The 19,883-nt window shown below is 42.6% G+C and overlaps 1 protein-coding gene across 6 annotated transcripts in view; it reads left to right on the forward strand.

Annotated features, from left to right (window-relative positions):
• SLC5A11 (solute carrier family 5 member 11) overlaps nucleotides 1–19,883 on the forward strand; it is a 45,671-nt gene that overhangs the window by 11,711 nt on the left and 14,077 nt on the right. For 2 of the 6 annotated variants that reach the window (XM_007105628.2, XM_055090145.1), the window contains 4 exons: nucleotides 8,153–8,257; nucleotides 9,447–9,552; nucleotides 12,241–12,321; nucleotides 17,959–18,164. In XM_007105628.2, coding sequence (XP_007105690.2) covers nucleotides 8,153–8,257; nucleotides 9,447–9,552; nucleotides 12,241–12,321; nucleotides 17,959–18,164 — 498 coding nt within the window. The remainder of the gene's footprint in view (nucleotides 1–8,152; nucleotides 8,258–9,446; nucleotides 9,553–12,240; nucleotides 12,322–17,958; nucleotides 18,165–19,883) is intronic. The other 4 variants (XM_007105629.3, XM_007105630.3, XM_024123461.2 and 1 more) reach the window with 3 other exon arrangements.

The following is a 19,883-nucleotide window of genomic DNA, read 5'->3' on the forward strand; positions in this document are numbered from 1 at the left end:
GGGCACGTGGGATCCTCCCAGACCGGGGCACGAACCGTGTCCCCTGCATCGGCAGGTGGGCTCTCAACCACTGCGCCACCAGGGAAGCCCCCCAAACTTTTTTAAAAAAAATTAATTAATTTATTTACTTTTGGCTGCGTTGGGTCTTCGATGCTGCGCACGGGCTTTTCTCCAGCTGCGGCGAGCGGGGGCCACTCTCCGTTGCAGTGCGTTTGGCACCAGGGACTGGTTTCCCGAAAGCCAATTTTTCCACGGAAGGGGGCATATGGTGGGGATGGTGCAGGCGGTAACGTGAGCGATGGTTCAGGAGGTAATGCGAGCGATGGGGAGCCATGGGGAGGGGCAGATGAAGCTACGCTGGCTCGCCCGCCGCTCACCTCCTGCTGTGCGCCCCGGCTCCTAATGGGCCTGGGATGGCACTGGTCTGCGGCCCGGGGGTTGGGGGCCTCTGCGTTAGTCCCTAAGAGGTCCCAGCATTAGTGTGGGATGATGCACAGCTGAGACAATTAGGAACCCTGTCCTTAGCATTTCCCACCTAGTAATGGACATCAAAGACACATGGGGGAGGGCTTCCGTGGTGGCGCAGGGGTTGAGAGTCCGCCTGCCGATGCAGGGGACACGGGTTCGTGCCCCGCGTACCGCAAAAAAAAAAAGAAAAAAGAAAGATACATGGGGGGCAGTGGCTTTCAGAAGCTGGAAGAAACGTAGGCTCAAAAAATTTTTTTAAATGCCAAAACACAAACGTAAAAATCACAGTCTTTTCTAAATGTTTAAGCCACAACATATTACTGCTTTTAACATACATACACACACACACACACACACACACACACACACACACACGCACGCGCGATTCAGTGATTTTTTTCCCTTCCTTTGTACCCAAAACCATAATTGAGTTGTTTCTGGCTGATGTGATATGTCAAAACTTTTGTTACAAAATAATGCTGCTTTAGACTTTTTGAAAAAAAAAGTAGTTAAAAAAATCACTTCTAGGGACTTCCCTGGCAGTCCAGTGGTTAAGACTCCATGCTTCCAATGCAGGGGGTGCAGGTTTGATCCCTGGTGGGGGAGATAGGATCCCACATGCTGTGTGGTGCAGCCAAAAAATAAAAAAAAATAAATAAACTTAAAAATCACCTGTGATCTTACTGACAGCTTTCTGTCATTCATACCATGAATTCTGAATTCTTAATTCTGTTTTAGACATTCTACTACACAGGGCAAGATCATACAGTATCATAGTGTTATTCATCAAGCAATAACTGATTTTAACTTTTTATTACAGAAATTTAAAAAAATACACAAAGTAGAAAGAACTACTTAATGATCAGAGAAATCATTGAAAAAAAAAATCACTCTGTACCAGAAGTAGTGCAATCTTATGCAAAGGGCAGTGATGTAGGAATAAATAACCTCACTGGGAGAGAATACTGAGTCTAAAAGCACGGTTTTTGGTGACTGGGGCCTGGGTCTGCCCATACCCACCTGTGATTAGCTCCCACATAGACAAAATCTCTGGGATAGAACAACACTGACTGGGACTGAGGATCTCTGGGCCAAAGCATCAGCAGATATTTCTTGAGCACCTAGTCTAGGAAAGAGTAAAGGATGGTGGAGATATAGGTTAATTCATAGGTAGGGTGGCCAGATGTTCTCAGCTGATGGTTTCCATTTTCTCTGGGAAGTAGAAGACAGTGTCATTTGCTGAATGAGGAAGGAATTTGTGTGGTCGAAGGTTAATAAGAGGCATGAAGAATTGAAATGACTTCTATAGTTTGTAATAGAAAAACCTGTGGACGACAACAGTATCGCTCATTAGGGGACTGGGCATCTGTACTGTGGATATCATGCTGTGAAAAGGGCTGAAATTGACAGAGTTGTGCTGCTGTGAAAGGATCTCCAAGCTCTGTTGTTCAATAAAAAATTCCTGTGGCTCTAGACATTCTTTGGACAACATCTTATTCAGAGAGAAGATTAGCCCATATTAGATAATAAATGCCAGAGTGCTGAAAAAAGATAAAAAGCTACCCAATCTATTTTTATTGGGCAATAAAATAAACACAGAGAAAAGTGGTAAAACGCAAAGTGCAGCTTAACAAACTACTGTAAAATGAACACCCAGATGAAGACACAAAACAGGGACTTCCCTAGTGGTCCAGTGGTTAAGACTCCGTGCTTCCACTGCAGGGGGCACGGGTTCAATCCCAGGTCAGGGAAGTTCCACATGCTGCCTGGGGCGGCCAAAAAAAAAAAGACACAAAATATAACACTCCCCCACGTGCCTTTAGCAGATCAGGATGCCTTCCTTTCACAGTGACTTTCATTGGACTCACTTCTTTACTTTTCTTCACGGTTTTAATTGGGCATACCTAAACAAGATGGTTTAATTGTACTTTTCTGGAATGAAATATACATGGAATTGGGGGGGTTACATTCTTTCCTTGCAAGTAGCCTGTGTGTTAATTTCCATTGCTATGTAGTCTTCTGTAGTATGACTATACCCCAATATATTTGTCTATTCTTTTGTTCATGGGCATTTAGGTTGTTCCTAATGTCGGCCTATGATAGACAACGCTGCTGTGAACATTTTTATACGTGCCCTGATGCACATAAACAAGGTTGCTCCTAATGTTAGCCTATGATGGACAATGCTGCTGTGAACATTTTTATACAAGTGTCCTGATGCATATAAACATACATTTCTGGAGAAAATCTACCTATAAGTGGAATTTCTGGGTCATTGGATGTGTTTATCTGGCTTTACTATATATTGCCAAACTTTTTCCCAAAGTAGCTCTGTCAGTTTATACTCTCACCAGCAGTGCATGCAAATTCCCTTTGCTCCATTGCTCCACATCCTTGCCAACACTTGGTATTTTCCAACTTTAAAATTCTTGCCAGTTTGGTGGGTGTGTTGTAATGTCTCACTGTGCTTTCCTTTTTTTTTTTTTTTTTAATATTTATTTATTTATTTATTTTATTTTTGGCTGCATCAGGTCTTTGTTGCGGCACGCAGGATCTTCACTGCAGCATGCGGGATCCTCTGCTGTGGCGCACGGGCTCCTCATTGCGGCACGTGGGCTTCTCTCTAGTTGTGGTGCATGGGTGCAGCAGTTGCAGCACGCGGGCTTGGTTGCCCCGTGCGGGCTTGGTTGCCCCACGACATGTGGGATTTTAGTTCCCCGACCAGGGGTCCCCTGCATTGGAAGGCGGATTCTTAACCACTGGATCACCAGGGGAGTCCCCCTCACTGTTCTTTCCATTGGCAATTCTGTTTATATATTTTCTGGCCATTTGGATTTTCTCTTTAGGGAAGTAACTTGTCTAGGACTTTTGCCAACTTTTCTATTATGTTATATAGCTTCTTCTTATTGATAGAAGCTCTTTATACATTCTGGAAACAAGCCCTTAGGGTTATTATATGTGTTGCAAATATCTTCCCCCCCACTACTTTGTGGTTTGCCTTTTAACTCTCTTAATGGTGTTTTTTGATGAACAGATCTTAGGTGTTTTAAAAAGTTATTTTATTCAAGTATAGTTGATTTACAATGTTGTGTTAATTTCTGCTGTACAGCAAAGTGATTCAGTTATACATATATATACATTCTTTTTCATATTCTTTTCCATTATGGTGTATCACAGGATATTGAATAGAGTTCCCTGTGCTATACAGTAGGGCCTTGTTGTTTATCCATTCTATATATAATAGTGTGCATCTGCTAATCCCAAATTCCATCCCTCCTCCACACCCCCACCCCCTTTGCAACCACAAGTCTGTTCTTTATGTCTGTGAGTCTATTTGTGTTTTGTAGATGAGTTCATTTGTGTCATATTTTAGATTCCACATATAAGTGATATTGTATAGTATTTGTCTTTCTCTTTCTCCATTCATCTGTTGATGGACATTTAGGTTGTTTCCATGTTTTGGCTATTGTGAATAGTGCTGCTATGAACTTGGGGTGCATGTATCTTTTTGGTTTTGTTTTAATATTTATTTATTTACTTGGCTGTGTCAGGTCTTTGTCGCAGCATGTAGGATCTTTCGTTGTGGCGCACGAGCTTCTCTCTAGTTGTGGTGCGTGGACTCTAGAGCACGCGGGCTCAGTACTTGCAGTGCACGGGCTTAGCTGCCCCATGGCATGGGGGATCTTAGTTCCCTGACCAGGGATCGAACCTGCGTCCCCTGCATTGGAAGGCAGATTCTTAACCACTGGACCACCAGGGAAGTCCCCATTTATCTTTTTGAATTAGAGTTTTGTCCGGATATACACTCAGGAGTGGGATTGCTGGATTATATGGCAACTCCATTTTTAGTTTTTTTAAGGAACCTCCATACTGTTTTCCATAGTGGCTGCACCAACTTACATTCCAACCAACAGTGTAGGAGGGTTCCCTTTAACAGACCTTAGTTTTAATGTAGTTCCATTTATCATTTTTCCTTAATTACTATCTTTTATGTCTTATTAAAAAATATTTCCTACTCTAAAGTCATAAAGATATTCTCCTATATTACCTTCTAGAACTTTTCACATTTAAGTCAATTATCCACCTAGAAGTAATTTTTGTCTACCGCATTTTGAGAATAGGATAACGCTAATATGACCCATCAAGAAAATTACAGACCAGTTTTACTTACGAAAATGGAAAATGACCTCTACTCTTTAGGGGCCCACCCTACTCTCTAACCACCAGTTTACTCCTGTCAGTTCATTCATTTATTTGTTCATTGAAGAAGCATTTATTGAGCTGAATGCCAACTGCATTCCAGGCACCGGTCTAACAGTTCCTCATCCTCACCAGGCTCTTTACTTCCCCAGCCCATTACAGTGCTTTCCCCTCTTGCTGGAAAGTTTTCCTTTTCCTTTGTGGTTCGGTTAACTCCTATCATCTATCCAAATTCTACTTCAAGAAACTATTCCTCCAGGAAGGCCTTTCTGACCTCTCTGATTAGGTGAAGTCTCCTCCTTCATTGTGTTTGCCATAGTTGCCGTTTTGCATTTGCTTGTGTGATTAATAAATTAATACGCCTCTCCCATTAGACTGTGTGTTTTTCCCATTATACTTTGTCAGCATCAGCAGTAGTAACGTTTGGGGCAGGATAATTCTTTGCTGTGTGTTTTTATGCATGTGTGAGGAGTAGTCTGTTCATTGTAGGATGTTTGCAACATCCCCGATCTCTATCCACTAGATGCCAATAGCACCCCCCAAACTGTGGCAGCTGCAGTGTCTCCCGACATTGCCAAATGTTCCCTGGGGAGGTATGAAATCTCTTCCTTCCATTGAGAGCCACTGCGCTAGACTGTGTGTCTCTCCCATTAAATTGTAAGCTCCAGGAGGGCAAGAACTATCTCTGTTTTCTCCCAATGTCTAGAACAGTGCCTGATACATAGTAGATATTTGAAAAATATTTGTTGAAATTACTCAGTAGCAGGGTCCATGATTTCAGAAGGAAGTGAAATGAAGGATGAGCTGACACCCAAAAGAAGAGGCACCAATTAGGGACTGAAAGTCTTGGTCAGGTCCCAAAGCCGGGGTCATCAGAGTCAGCAAACGAAAGGGTTGCATTGATGAAAATTTGGGGTATCAGAGGTGAATGGGGTCCTGGAGATGACGAGGTTTGGATGTTGGCCAGAGAAATGGGTTGCTGGGTGGAAATGCCCATCTGTTGGGGTTAAACAAACCAAGACACTGTACAAGATGTCCCAGTGGGTGCTCATCACTGTCCTTGAAGCTGCTTCCAGACTCGGAGAAAGTCTAGAAAGAGGGGAAGCCAGTGAAGGAGCTGAATTCTCACTGGCTGCTGGACAGTGTTCCCGGGAGGCTTGGGGTGGGCGGAAGTAGCTATGGCCGGATGGCATGGGATTCCGAGGAAGAGGGAGGGGTTCTACATGAGGACTAAGTGTGGCTGTCTGGACGTGATTCAAGGGAGAGTAAGAGAGGTGCTGAAGTTCCCTCACTGCCCTCCACCCCCAGGAGATGAAGAGCCACCAGACCAAGGAACTTGGGTGGTCCTCTCTCAGGGCAGTCGTCATTGGCTGCATTTATTTCCTGTTGCCATTCACCCAGCGACACTCAGAGGGTGGTTCCTGTGTTAACAGTCATTCACCTCTCTGTCTCTGTCTCTCTCAACCTTGCTTGCTGGCAAATTGCCTTCTTAGCTACTTTACGACAAACAGCCTAGGTTCTGCCTCCCATCTGTCAGCTAGCTTCACATTTCTCCCCAGAGTTTGATTTCTAGATACCAGTGCTGCTCGCCTTCTGATGACTTTCATGCCTCCTTCCTTTCTTAGCTCATTAGAAACTTCCTGCATGTAGCAGGCTGTGCGGCTCTCTGCAGATCGTAATGGAGGTCAACTGATGATAAAAGCTGTCAGCCAATGATAGGAGTCTCGCTCCCCAACAAGACCAGCTGGTGGTTGTCATTCACAGACGAGATAGTGAATCCTCTTGAGGAGCATCTTCCTTGGTCCACTTATCTGAATGGGCTGAAGTTCTCATGCACTCTCTCTAATTAGCTTTCATACCATCACCAAGAGTGTGTCCATTCAATATGGTTTGATTGAATCTCTCCATGTGTTATTCCCTGATAGAGTGTCAGAGCTCAGTGCAATGTGCTTCTGGAAAATCCCTGCTGTGTTTGCCTTGCAGCAAATCAGAGAGTTGAGGCAAGCCACTCATGAGGGTCAGAATCCCGAATTGCCCTTTTGGGGAGAGCGGGAGGAAAGAGATGCTTCGTTTCTTTTTTTAAATTTTAAGGTGTCTATTTATTCCTAGAGTTCAATTATTTTGGCCAATATTTTATTACGAAAAAAATTTCAAACCTACGTCAGTGTTGAAATAATTTTACACCGGACACCCTTATAGTCTTGAATACTGTACCCAGATTCTACTATTAACAACTTACCATTCTTGAATCAAGTCTGGCCATCCAGTCTCTCCCAGTCTCCACTCCCAGCTTCTTCTGCCTTCACAATCTGACCTTGGGATGGATGGTTTGCCATTTATCAGCTCATGATCGGGTACCCATTAGTCTACTCCCTGGGTTAGACTAAGGAACACCCAAGCAGCAACAGCCTGGACGAGGGGCTGCAAACATAATCATTACTCTGTCATTTCCCATCCAACATCCGGGACCTCATGGAAGAACAGTTGTGCATTTGAGGTTCCATTGTCTAGACATGGCATTGTCTCAACACCCAAGTCTGCGGAGAAAGTGAGGAGACTGGGCAAGGACATGCTATCCCCAAAGAAAAGTGCCACCCAAATAATGGTTCTCCTCGGTATGGCTCAGCCCCTGGGGTGCCCTATATGGTAATGGCACCTAGCTTTGGCCCACCTATCTGGACCTAATTCAGTGCTTCTCTGGTTTCTCTGCTGTCTCTGGATTCTCTGCTCCTGGTAATGTGGCTGAAGGGTTACATGAGAGCAACTTCCCCAAAGGTTAGAACATGGGCAAATGGAGATGCTTGAGATGAGTTTAGGTGTTAGACATGGAGCCAATTACACTGAATCACCTGGCAAAATTATTTCCTCTTCCATCATCTTTCAATGAGCTCAAGGGTAAAGTCTCATGTTGGTGTTAGTGAGCATTTAACACCTGTTCAACACTTTTCCTGACAACTTCTTTTTTTTTTTTTTTTTTTAAAGAAAGACTGAGTAGGCTCTGGGCCCAGGGTTTTTGGTGTGCAAGAGGAAGTTGCCAGGAAAGAATAGAACATGAATGAGTGATTTTATTATCCATGTGCATATTTTTGCTGGTTTCCTTAAGTTTAGGATTGATTTTTCATTTACAGTGGTGATTTGAAGTTTTCTTTTTAGATAAGTTTACTTCAATATAAACATGAGTTGGTTTAAAGAAAACCATTAAGTTTTATAATAGTAACAACTATATTAATAAGTTTTATGTAATAACACAGGAGAGGGCAAAAATTGGGGTGGTGTACACATTTGGGATACATGATAGTTGGGTACATAACTCTGCACAGAACCCCAGTCCATCCTCACCCCACCCCTTTGTTCCCATTTTCTCCTCTCTTTTAAGTCTCCCATTGAGAATCCCAAGAAGACCATCTGTGCTTCTGAGTTTGGGGAGAAGGGGGGAGGGGGAAGAAGGGCTGTTGGGTGGCAAAATCTCAGCTCTGGTCCCCAGGTCACCACGATGCCAGAATACCTAAGGAAACGCTTTGGCGGTAACAGGATCCCCATCATCCTGGCTGTGCTCTACCTGTTTATCTACATCTTCACCAAGATCTCGGTAAGGTGGGGACACAGCCTGGTGAGAAGCTCAGCTGGGGGTGTCCCTCCCCATCCACCTTCTCCTCCTATTGAGGAAGCTTCTGGGAGGTTCAAGGAAGATGGGAGGGGTGGGGGCAAAGGCTAATCAGGGGCAGAGGAAGTACGGGAAAAAGGTAGAGGAAAGGACTCCTCCCCCTTCTCCTGCCAAAGCTTCTTCAGCAACATCTTGGGATGGTGCCCATCACTGAATGGGACTCCGAGAGCCCTCAGGTGGGTCTGTCATCTTCCTCCTGGGATCAGGCAGTTATCAACTATTAATCATATGTGCTGATGGCCCACTGAGCCTGCCCCACCCTGACGTTTGGATGGGCAGATCTTCTGGAAAGCAGCCAAGAGCAGATGCTTTGCAACCTCCAGTACGTGCTGCTCAGCCTGGCTCACACTGATGCCCTCTTCTCTTCCATCTGGAGCTGGGGGAAACCTTGTCCTATGTCGGGGAGCGGGGGTGGGCAGAGCAATTCCATTCCATTCAAACAACAATAACTGACTCTGGGCCAACTCCAGATGTGAAAGGCAGGACCATGCTCGCTCTCATTCTGGTGGGAAGCTACAGATGTGGGGAAACCTTCCCAAGGAGAGTTACATCTGAGGAGGATGTAGAGAGGATGTAGAGAAAGGGGGATTGGCATTCCAGAGGGCTGGACAGAATAAGAAAATGCTTGGGGGCATGAATAAACATGACTTGTTGGGGAAACAGGGTGTATTTCAGTGTGTCTGGAGGACTGGGAACATGATGTGAGTAAAGAAAATGAGGTCAAGTGGCAGGCAAACCATGAAGGGCCTGGTATACAGCTCTAACTTATTTGGACGTTATCTTGGGGGCAGTAGGGAGCTACTGAAGAGTTTTGATGAGGATGAGATGATCATGATGGTATTTGATAAAGGCTGCAGCGTGGAGGATGGAGAGTAGGCAGGTCAAGAATCGAAGCAGGAAGACGACTGAGGCGCTTGTATTAGCCCAGTGAAGGGGTCTCAAACATAATCACCCGTAGGGCTCCCGTTTGAGACCCCTGACCTAGGAAGAGATGAAGAGAGGACATCATATGATGTTTCTGTGTTTGCCAGAATCAAGGCTAGGGCCTGAGCCTGGGGAAACTGTGCTAAAACATCCATTCATTCATTCACCCGTCAACTTCATGTCTCTCCAGGTAGACATGTATGCAGGTGCCATCTTCATTCAGCAGTCTTTGCACCTAAATCTGTACCTGGCCATAGTCGGGCTGCTGGCCATCACAGCTTTATACACTGTTGCAGGTACGACTGAACAAGGGGTGATTCTGGGGGAGGTGGTGGGCAGGGGCTGTGGGCCACCCTGTCTTTTCCTGGCTCGTCTTCTGACGTTCCAGTGTGCTAAGACCATGTCTTCATGAACCCTCAGTCCATCACCCCAGATAATATGATTTCTCTTGGTCATTGTCCAAAGGAAGAGGGGATGACTGATAGAAGGGAGGATTTTAAAAGGTCTCGCAACTGCATAAAGCTATTTTCCATTTATTTATTCAAGAACTATTCATTAGAACCTACTAACTGCTGAACATGTGTATTCACACACACTATACAAAGCTAGACCATCAACCACTGCAATTCTGGAGCCTGAGTCCGGGGAGCCTCAACTTTCCCCCTCAGACTTGCATCCCAGAAGAGTGGCTGGTGGAGTACAGCACCTGGACGTGTATCTGCTGTTGAATATTCACCTTCTCGTCTTCTGTTCCAGTTTCATCCTTCTCTGCCTCCTCTTGGTGTAATTCATTCCACAAATTATCTATATCTATCTATGTATCACCTACTATATACCAGGCATCATGCTAGGAAATGGGGCATAGCAGTGAACAAGATAGACAAAATCTTTTTTTTTTTTTTTTTTGGCCCTGCAGCTTGTGATATCTTAGTTCCCCCACCAGGGATTGAACCCGGGCCCACGGCATTGAAAGCGCCCAGTCCTAACCACTGGACCACCAGGGAATTCCCATGACAGAAAAAATCTTTACTCCAAAGGAACTTACATTCTAGTGGGGATGGGGAGACAGACAATGAACAAGGAAGCCAATAAGTGCTGTTATAACGAGATGGAGAATAATGGTGGGAGGATTCTTTTCCACCCAACATTCAGGCAAGGCGTCTCTAAGGTGATATGTGGACCAGATTTAAATGAGATAAGGGGAAGACTCTGACATGAGAACCCGTGTTGTTTGTTTGAGGACTAGCAAGGGGGTCAGGGTGGCTGAAGCTGAGCGAGCACATGTGTTGAGGCTGAGTCCTGTCTAGCTGTGGGGGAGGCCACTCATACAAGCTGGAGTGACAGCGGTGACGCCGGCATCTTGCTGTGCCGCAGCCCTGATGGGAGGAGAAAGGAGTGGAGGAAAGGGCAGGCACCGGAGCCTCGAAGGAAATCAGATGAGCCTGGATTTAGTCCTAAATGCCGTGGAACACCACTGGAGGCTCTAGACAGAAGAGTGACCAGTTCTCAGAAATTCAAAAGCCCGCTGATGCAGAAAGATCTGGGCTGAGTTTTCAGCGCTAACAGAAGCCACGTGTCTGGGGCACAGGGAAAGGAAATGTTTAGTCGCAATTGCCAATTTATCTCTCTGTTTCCTTGTTTGGGGGGTGTCTCCCCCATTAGACTAGAAGCTCCGAGGAGACAGGCAACATGCTGTTTTGTTTGCCTCTGTATCCCTACCACGTAGAACTAGGCTGGGCGCTCACCAGATGTTTGGTGAGTGATCGAATAAAACACTAAATGCAGTGCCTGGTGAGTGATAAATGCCCAATAGACATTAGTATAGAAACGTGTGTGGGTTTCAGTGGTACCAATCTTCAGGATCTCACCACACTCAGGCTGACTAATTGCCTGAGTGGGGCCAGCAGAGAATTGGGGCCAGATGCTAAGCCAGTTCTCTCTCCATTTGTGAGATGACCCTATTCCTGGGGTAAAGAAGGAGGAATCACAGAACTCCACACCCACATGAATGTTTGTTTGGTTTTTTTAGTGTACTGTGACTTTACCCATGAGTAAATATGTTCATGTCAGATAAGTGTCCCTTCTCTGTAGGGAAAGAGGAAGGAGAAAAGGATAGGGAAGAGACTGGCAAGATTGTTTTGTCCAGATGCTGATGGATTTGCTACCATGATTGTCATTACAAAGATTTTTCTAGGTGGCGAGACCAATAAGAATCCACTGAGGCCAACCACTGTGACCCTCTTTGGGAAGCCTATTAGCCTCTGAATACCTAGTACTCACATCCTCTTTCCAATGTTAAAATAAAGGTCTTCAGAGCTTGGGGACCATGGCCCAAGCATCACTTCCCATGTCAGTTAGAAATTACTGTGTAACTAACCACCTACCCCCCATTAGGGAGTTAATGGTTTATTTCCACCCACAATTCATTCCATGCGTTGCCTGGGTGGTTTTTCTGCTGGTCTCACCTGGCTCGGTTGAATTATATTAGTTAGATGGTACCTGGAACAGCTGGGTGGAACAAAATGGTCTCACTCAGGTGGCTGGTGGTTAGCTTGGCTGTCAGCTGGGCTTTCCTTCCAGGTGGCCCATCATGCTCCATGAGGCTAGACTGGGCTTCTTAAAGAAGCATAGTGTTCTCGGGCCAACACAAGAACAAGAGCAGGAACTGCAGGCCTCTTGAGGACCAGACTTGGAGCTGCCCAACATCACTTCCACGGTATCTATTGGTTAAAGCAAGTCATTCGGCCAAACCATATTTAAGAAGAAGAGAAATCAACTTCACCTCAACATGAAAGGAGCAGCAAAGCCACATTACAAAATGGGCAGGCACCTGGGAAGGAGATACTGTGGCCATCTTTGCAAACAATCAACACTAGGAACTCTCCCCCGTCAGGTCTTGAAATTCCAAGTTCCCTCTGCCACCTAGAGTAACTCGTCTCCACCAAAGTACCTGACCCTCACCTCAGTGCTCATCTTCCCACTAGGTGGCCTGGCTGCTGTGATCTACACGGATGCTCTACAGACTCTGATCATGCTTATAGGAGCGCTCACCCTGATGGGTTACAGTAAGTGGGGTCCCAGGGTCATTTGGGTGGATGACAGCACCTCTCTCAATCATGGACATCTGCTTTCATCACTGTTTCAAACCCAGCTGGGGATTCCTGCTTGAGGCATGGTTATTTTAGCTGGAAGAGAACTGTGCATATCATGGAAACTTACTGTTTTTTTAAGGAAAAGTTAATAGACCCTCCTATGACATGGATAAATAATTAAATAAACAAATATAAGGGGGCAAAAGGAAAATTCTTCCTTACAGGAAAATTCCAATTAATAAATGAAGACAGACTGAGGGAAATAGAATATCACTATTAGAACACCACAGTCATAATTGCTACAGACAAGATCCAATGATAAATGCTGAAGTCAGCGCATGAAAGTTTATGAAGAAATAAGATATTTGCTTGGTCTCAAAGTATCACTTCCAAAATATTTATTAATTACAAAGGGCAATATAGCCACCTTACAGTGGAGAAACATGGCACATGCCACTGTAACTAAGCGATCAAGGCATATTAACTGATATTACAGTAATCAGACGTACCAATATGTAGCTCCTGATATGGTACACTGAGAAGGACACAACATCACCTCTGTGCCATTCTTGCCAAAATATATAACCTCAACTTCATCGTAAATAAACATCAGGCAAACCCAAATTGAGGGACATTTTACACACTACAATGACCAGTATTCTTCAAAAGTATCAAGGACATGAAAAATAAGGAAAGACTGAGGAACTACAGAGAGAGGAGGAAACATAAATAAACACAATGTGGGATCCTGGATTGGATCCCAGAAGAGAAAAATAACATTAGTGGTGCAAATTGAACAGCCTGTACTGTAGTTAATAGTAAGGCGCCAATGTTAATTTCTTAGTTTCTGTAACTGTACTTTGCTTATGTAAGACAGTAACACTAGGTGAAGGTGTATGGGAACTCTCTGTACTACTTATACAACTCTTCTGTACGTCTATGATTATCTCAAAATTAAAAGTTCATAAATGAATACCTATTAAAACACTTGTGATCCAGATGTTTTATCATTTAATGCTCATAACAACCCAATGATATCAGTGTTATTTTTACCCCTTTTGTTGGATGAGAAAATTAAGGCACCAACTGTTAGCTCAAGGTCACAAAGCTAGAATTCAAAGCCAGGATTCAAACCCAGTCAGACTGACTTCAGATCTCATACCCTTCCTTCCCCATCATACTCCCTGGTGATAATAGTGGGGAGATAATGTGGTAATAACTTTTGTGGGAAGAGTCTAAGAGCAGGAGTCAAAGAGTATAGGCAAGAATTTTTACCTTAACATTGTGCCTTTCTGCACAGTTGGAATGTTTGCATGTGTCACTTTTACCTTTCAAACAAAAATTCACGGAATAATAAATTAGTTTTACAACAAGAACAGCAACAAGACTTGTTTATTATTAACTTTAACAGGAAATGTTTTGGACTGTCATGTAGAAGAAAAACTTCACTGGTATATATAAAGAGGAAATACAAATGAGTAATAAATATATAAAGGACACATGTCCAGCCTCACTAGATAAATGTTTGGTGTAGTTGCTATCATAAATAGCAAAACTTTGAACCTCCCAGTGCCACACAAGTGACTCACAACACTTCCAGGTTTTAGAGGCAAGAGAGCCAAAGGATAGATCTTGACATGGTCTGTTATTCTTAGCCAAACTTCCTGATCTTTCTCCCTAAAAGTATGGGGTCTCAGTGAGGAAGTTCCATTACTTAATTCATTACAATCAGTCAGGAGAGAGATTACAGATCAACCTTCAACAACCTTCATCATTCTGCTATATGTAGTAGACTTTCTCCCAAGGTATCTGCAGGTTTTTAAGTGTGGAAAATTGATTGACCATATATGCATGGTTTTCTTTATTCCTTTCTTCCTTCCTTCTCTTCCTTCTTTCTTTCATTCTTTCTTTCATCATGAAGCTTATTTTTTAAATTTTTTAAAATTAATTTTTATTGGAGTATACTTGATTTACAATGTTGTGTAAGTTTCTGCTGTACAGCAAAGTCAATCAGTTATACATATACATATATCCACTCTTTTTTAGGTTCTTTTCCCATGTAGGTCATTATAGAGTATTTAGTAGAGTTCCCAGTACGTTCTTATTAGTTATCTATTTTATATATAGTAGTGTGTATATATCAATCCCAATTGTCCGGTTTATCATGGTTTTATTTCTGCACTCTTAATTCTGTTCCATTCATTTATATGACTGTTTTCGTCCTAATACTATACTGTTTTGAATACTATAGCTTTGTAATATAGTTCAAAACCAGGAAATGTGATGCCTCCAGCTTTGCTCTCTTTCTCAAGATTGCTTTGGATACTCAGGGTCTTTCGTGGTTCCATGTGAATGTTAGGACTGGTTTTTTCTATTTCTGTGAAAAATGCCATTGGAATTTTGATAGGGATTTCATTGCATCTGTAGATCACATTGGGTAGTATGGACATTTTAACAATATTAATCTTCCAGTCCATTAACACAGAATATCTGTCCATTTATTTGTGTCTTTTTCGATTTCTTTCATCACTGTTATTTATATCAATAGTTTTCAATGTACAGATCTTTCACCTTCACGAATATAACTATTTGTGCTATTATGCTTTTATTTAGTTATATATTGTTTATTTTCTCAACAAAACTCAAGGATTATAGTTTGGGTTAAGAAAATTAAACTTTATATAATTTTTCAGGTGGCACACATAAAACAACATAAGGTGAAAAGCATTAAACAGAGAGAAAAGTCATTTTATACTGAAAAAAAGCAAACTTATAATGAAGATATAACTTTTATGTATTAAATAACTTTGCAGCAAGATTCACAAAGCAAAAGTTGTTATAAATAAAATGAACTGATAGAAACCAAAATAGTACCAAAAATTTTAACACATGACAGAACAAGAAGCCAAAACATAAATAAGCTTTTGGAAGTTATAATTATATAAATGAATAAACATTCTCATAATAGTGAGTATACCTTTTTCCCAGCATCATAGAACCATCTACAAAAATGAATCATTGAAAAACTAACTAAATTTTGCAAAAATATTCATGTAAATATTGTTCAGATTATATTATTTTGCCTATACAAAACAAAAAAATTTCAATTCACTAGGAAAAAGTATAAATTAAAAAAAATCTAATTACCTGAAAAGCAGTCTCCTTAATGGTGCTTGGTCAAAGAGGAAATAAAAACTGCAATTACAGACTTTAGAAAAAATGATGAGCACATTACATTCCACACCTAATGGTGAAATCAAAGCTGTACTCCTAGAAAAACACTTACATTCATGAATATGAAAATCCAATCCAGTGAATTAGAAAAAACTACAGAATGAATTACTCCCATATCTTTTTATTTGAAAAGAACCAGAAAATACAGTGGGAAATCAAATAAAGGAAAATGGAGAAAAACAAGGCAGTATAATCAGGAATGAGAAATGGAACTAAAAGCACAGAGAGAAAAATTTAGATTATAAGAATATAATTTACAGGGGCTTCCCTGGTGGTGCAGTGGTTGAGAGTCCGCCTGCTGATGCAGGGGACGCGGGTTCGTGCCCCAGTCCAGGAAGATCCCACATGCCGCGGAGCAGCTAGGCCCATGACCCATGGCCGCTAGGCCTGCATGTCTGGAGCCTGTGCTCCGCAACAGGACAAAAAAAAAAAAAAAAAAAAAAGCAGAATATAATTTACAAAGCTACATGAAAACTCACTTAAAATCCATGTTTTTCTAGGAAAATTTTAGTTACTAAATTTGATTCAAGAGGTAGGAAACCTTAATGGAAATTAATAGAGATTAGCATATTTGTTTTAAAAACACATTCAAAAAGAGGCACCAAGAAAACTAGAAGCAATACCATTAGAATCAAAAAAAGAGTGCTATCTCATTATTTATGCAATCAAAAATAAAACTCAAAATATACACACAGGAAAAAAAGACAAAATTCTTATTATTTGTAGATGACTGGTTATCTAGGGAAAACAAAACAAACAAACAAAAAACAAGAGAAACTGAAAAACTAACCTAAAATGGAGCTTATTAAAGTGACTGAAATCAAGATCCCCCACTTTCCTTTATACCAAGAGGATTCCAAATTTCATTTGGTACCCTGATGTCTCCTACATGGGTGCTACTCAGACTGTGGTCCATGGACCAGCAGCATCAGTGTCAACTGGGAGCCCATTAGAAGGGCAGAATCCCAGGCACCACTGCAGACTTGCTGAATCAGGATATGATTTTTAATCGTTCCCAGGTGATTCATGTGTACATTAAAGTTTATGATGCTCTGCCTACTTTATTTTCACCCATGCTGGGGTGATTCTTTTCTCAGCCTTTCTACCTGCTATTATCTATATGTATGTGCTTTACACACTCAGATGGGCAGGTCCAATTATTAATAAAACCTCCCTCCCTCCCACTACCACAAAATAATTTTTCAGGGAAAAAAAGCATGACAAAAATTTATCATCACAATATTTTTCCCCCAGTAGCCACTGTTCACCACAAGCTTCAGCAAAGATAAGCCAGGCTGCAGGGTACATATCATTCTTACTCAAGTAGTAACACCAACCCCTTCTCTTCCATAGCAAAAAGCAAAGAAACAAACAAAAAATGAAACAAAAAACCAATAATAAAACACAAGAACAAAACAACAACAACAACAACAAAAAGACAAACACAACCTTCCAGAACATAATCCAGTGAGAGCAATGTTATTTTGGGGATAACCTTGAATCTGTTCAATTAATGAAAAGAAGCAAATTATCTGCAAATTGCAGTGCTTTATTATTTTTTAAGGACAACACACATTTGTGCCAAATGCTGTGCATTTTATGTGCATTCTCACTTAGTCTTTCTCCAGCCCTATGAGGTTGGTGCTACATTATCCTCACCTGCAGATGAGGAAACCGAATCTCAGACAGGGAAGTGACTTGCTCAAGGCCATAAGTTACTTGGACCACTCTTGTGATACCGTGAATTGAGAGTAGCCGAGAAGAAGTTCAGAGGTGAAAGAATGTTTCCTTAAGGCAGGCTTTCTTAACCTGGACAGAATTCAGGGGTTTTGTGAATCTTGGATGGGAAAGAAATTCACCTCTATTTTCATATTAGCATCTTTCAATTATTAGTGTAGGCAACAAACCACAGGAATATTTGCAATATCTGTGACCTTGATACCAAAACATACCCCCCCGAGGTTTTTATCCAAATGTTTTTACAGTTGCTTCTGATGTAGTGAAACACTGTGTCCATGGTTATTTTAACACTAAATTGTTATTTGACCTACTGTGGGGTCTTTCTACTTAATGGAGCAAATAAATAAATTACTATGTCAGAGTTTTTATGGTTTGATGGGCACCTTCAACATATTTGGTTTCCTTTACAATCTATGTATTTTGTATTGTATATTTAGAAATATTTTTCTGAGAAGCAATCCATAGTCACTACCAAAGGCATGAAAACAAAAAAAAAGGCGAAGAACCTTTAAGTCAACTAACTTTCCTTGGTATCTCTGTTCTAAGTAGGATTTCACCAATCTCCAACCATCCCCTCATGAGTTGCTGTGGATCAGTCTGAGTTCCTGGCAAATTTGGGTTTCCTCTGAATATTAGGTTTTGCTGCAGTCGGCGGGTTGGAAGGCCTGGAAGAGAAATACTTCTTGGCTGTGGCCAGCAACCGGAGTGGGAACAGCAGCTGCGGGCTGCCCCGGGAAGATGCCTTCCATATTTTCCGAGACCCACTGACATCTGATCTCCCGTGGCCTGGGATCCTATTTGGAATGTCCATCCCGTCCCTCTGGTACTGGTGCACCGATCAGGTACAGGGCAGCAGGCTGAGCAAGCTGCTCTCTGGGACGCTTCCTTCCTTGGAGTATCTGGAGGCTGGGTTTTTTTCTCCCGCTATCTGTTCTCTTATTTGCGTTTCTCCCCAAATATCCTTGAGAACTTCTTTCTCTCTACTGCTGTACATGTTATCTTGCTCATGTCGCGGCAAATCCAAAGCTGCTGATATTTGCAAAGGGGAAGGCTTGATACATCCTGCTGGATGTCTGGAAAGATCCAGTAAGCAAAAGAGATGAAACATTTTAAAGAGAGGTTAAAACTGGTATTGGTATTATTTGCTCCACAAATACTCACTAGGTGTCCTCTATGTGCCAGCCACTTGGAAATCACAAGTAAACAAATCAAAGAGGCTCTCGGAGCTCACCTTCTTCTGGTGCAGGTAGACAGGCAATAAATAAATTATGGGGAACGTTAAAAGGTGACAACTATCATTAAAAAAAAAAAAACAAGGGCTTCCCTGGTGGCTCAGTGGTTGAGAGTCCGCCTGCCGATGCAGGGGACATGGGTTCGTGCCCCGGTCCGGGAAGATCCCGCGTGCCGCGGAGCGGCTGGGCCCGTGAGTCATGGCCGCTGAGCCTGCGCGTCCGGAGCCTGTGCTCCGCAACGGGAGAGGCCACAGCAGTGAGAGGCCCGCGTACCGCAAGAACAAAAACAAAACAAGCAGAGCGGGGGAAATGGAGGGTGTGGGAGTGTCATCTAAAATAGAGTGATTAGGGGAGTCATGGCTGAGAAGTGACCTCTGAGCTAAGGAGAGTGAGTGGGCTCTGGTGATTGTTGGGGAAGAGAGTTTTAGGCAGAGGAACCCGCCAAACCAAAGCCCTTAAAGCAAATACATAACTGGTGTGAAAAAAGAAATTAGAAAAGCACAAGGCACTGTGGTGTGTATAATAAGCCCTTTGGTGTTAAAAGGTTAGGGCGGGGATAGAATCCATATTTGCATTTGCTTGTATGTGCTGAAGGAAACTCCAGATGGATGTATATAAAACTAAGAGCAGTTCCCTGTGGGCAGGGAGGTGGGCAGATGTGCCAGGATTGGATGGGAACCATTTCACTGCACACCTGTTTATACTTTCTCAGGTTTCAAGGCCTGTGAATAGATCATCTGTTGAAATGGTTTCTTCCATTATACTAATGATCAGAGATCTGCATGCCATTTTGGAAGCCCTATTTCATATTCAGGGCTGATGAGACTTTAAATAATGATCATGGAGTCGGACCACTGAATTGATGGAGGGGACACTGCAGAGAGTGAATCCAGGTCACCCCAAGGGTCAGAACTCCTGAGTGAAGAGCTAGAAACCAAGAGCTAGAGTGCAGTACTGCTCCTTTAAGAGAGAGCACCCCTCCTCTTTGTTAGCAAATCTCAGGCTGGAGAGACCCTGGGAGACAGCTCAGGCGGAGGCTAACAGCCTGGGCTTTAAGCTTAACAGGCCTGGAATCAAGTTCAGGTGGCATAATCTTGGGACACCGTCTAAGATCTCCGAGCCTCTGTGTCCTCACTAGTGGGGTTACTAATAATTGCGAAAAAGGGAGGCATTAGGAATTTGCTCATACTTTTTGTTGCAGGGGCATTTAATAAACTGTTTAAAACATTTACATTTTTGCTATGGTTTTATGCTACTGCTCTTGACATGGCTCAACAGCTTATATTTATTAATCCATACAAATATTTCCTTGAGATGCCTCACACCCTT

This window comes from Physeter macrocephalus, chromosome 14 (genome assembly GCF_002837175.3).
Source record: "Physeter macrocephalus isolate SW-GA chromosome 14, ASM283717v5, whole genome shotgun sequence".
Lineage (NCBI taxonomy): Eukaryota > Metazoa > Chordata > Mammalia > Artiodactyla > Physeteridae > Physeter > Physeter macrocephalus.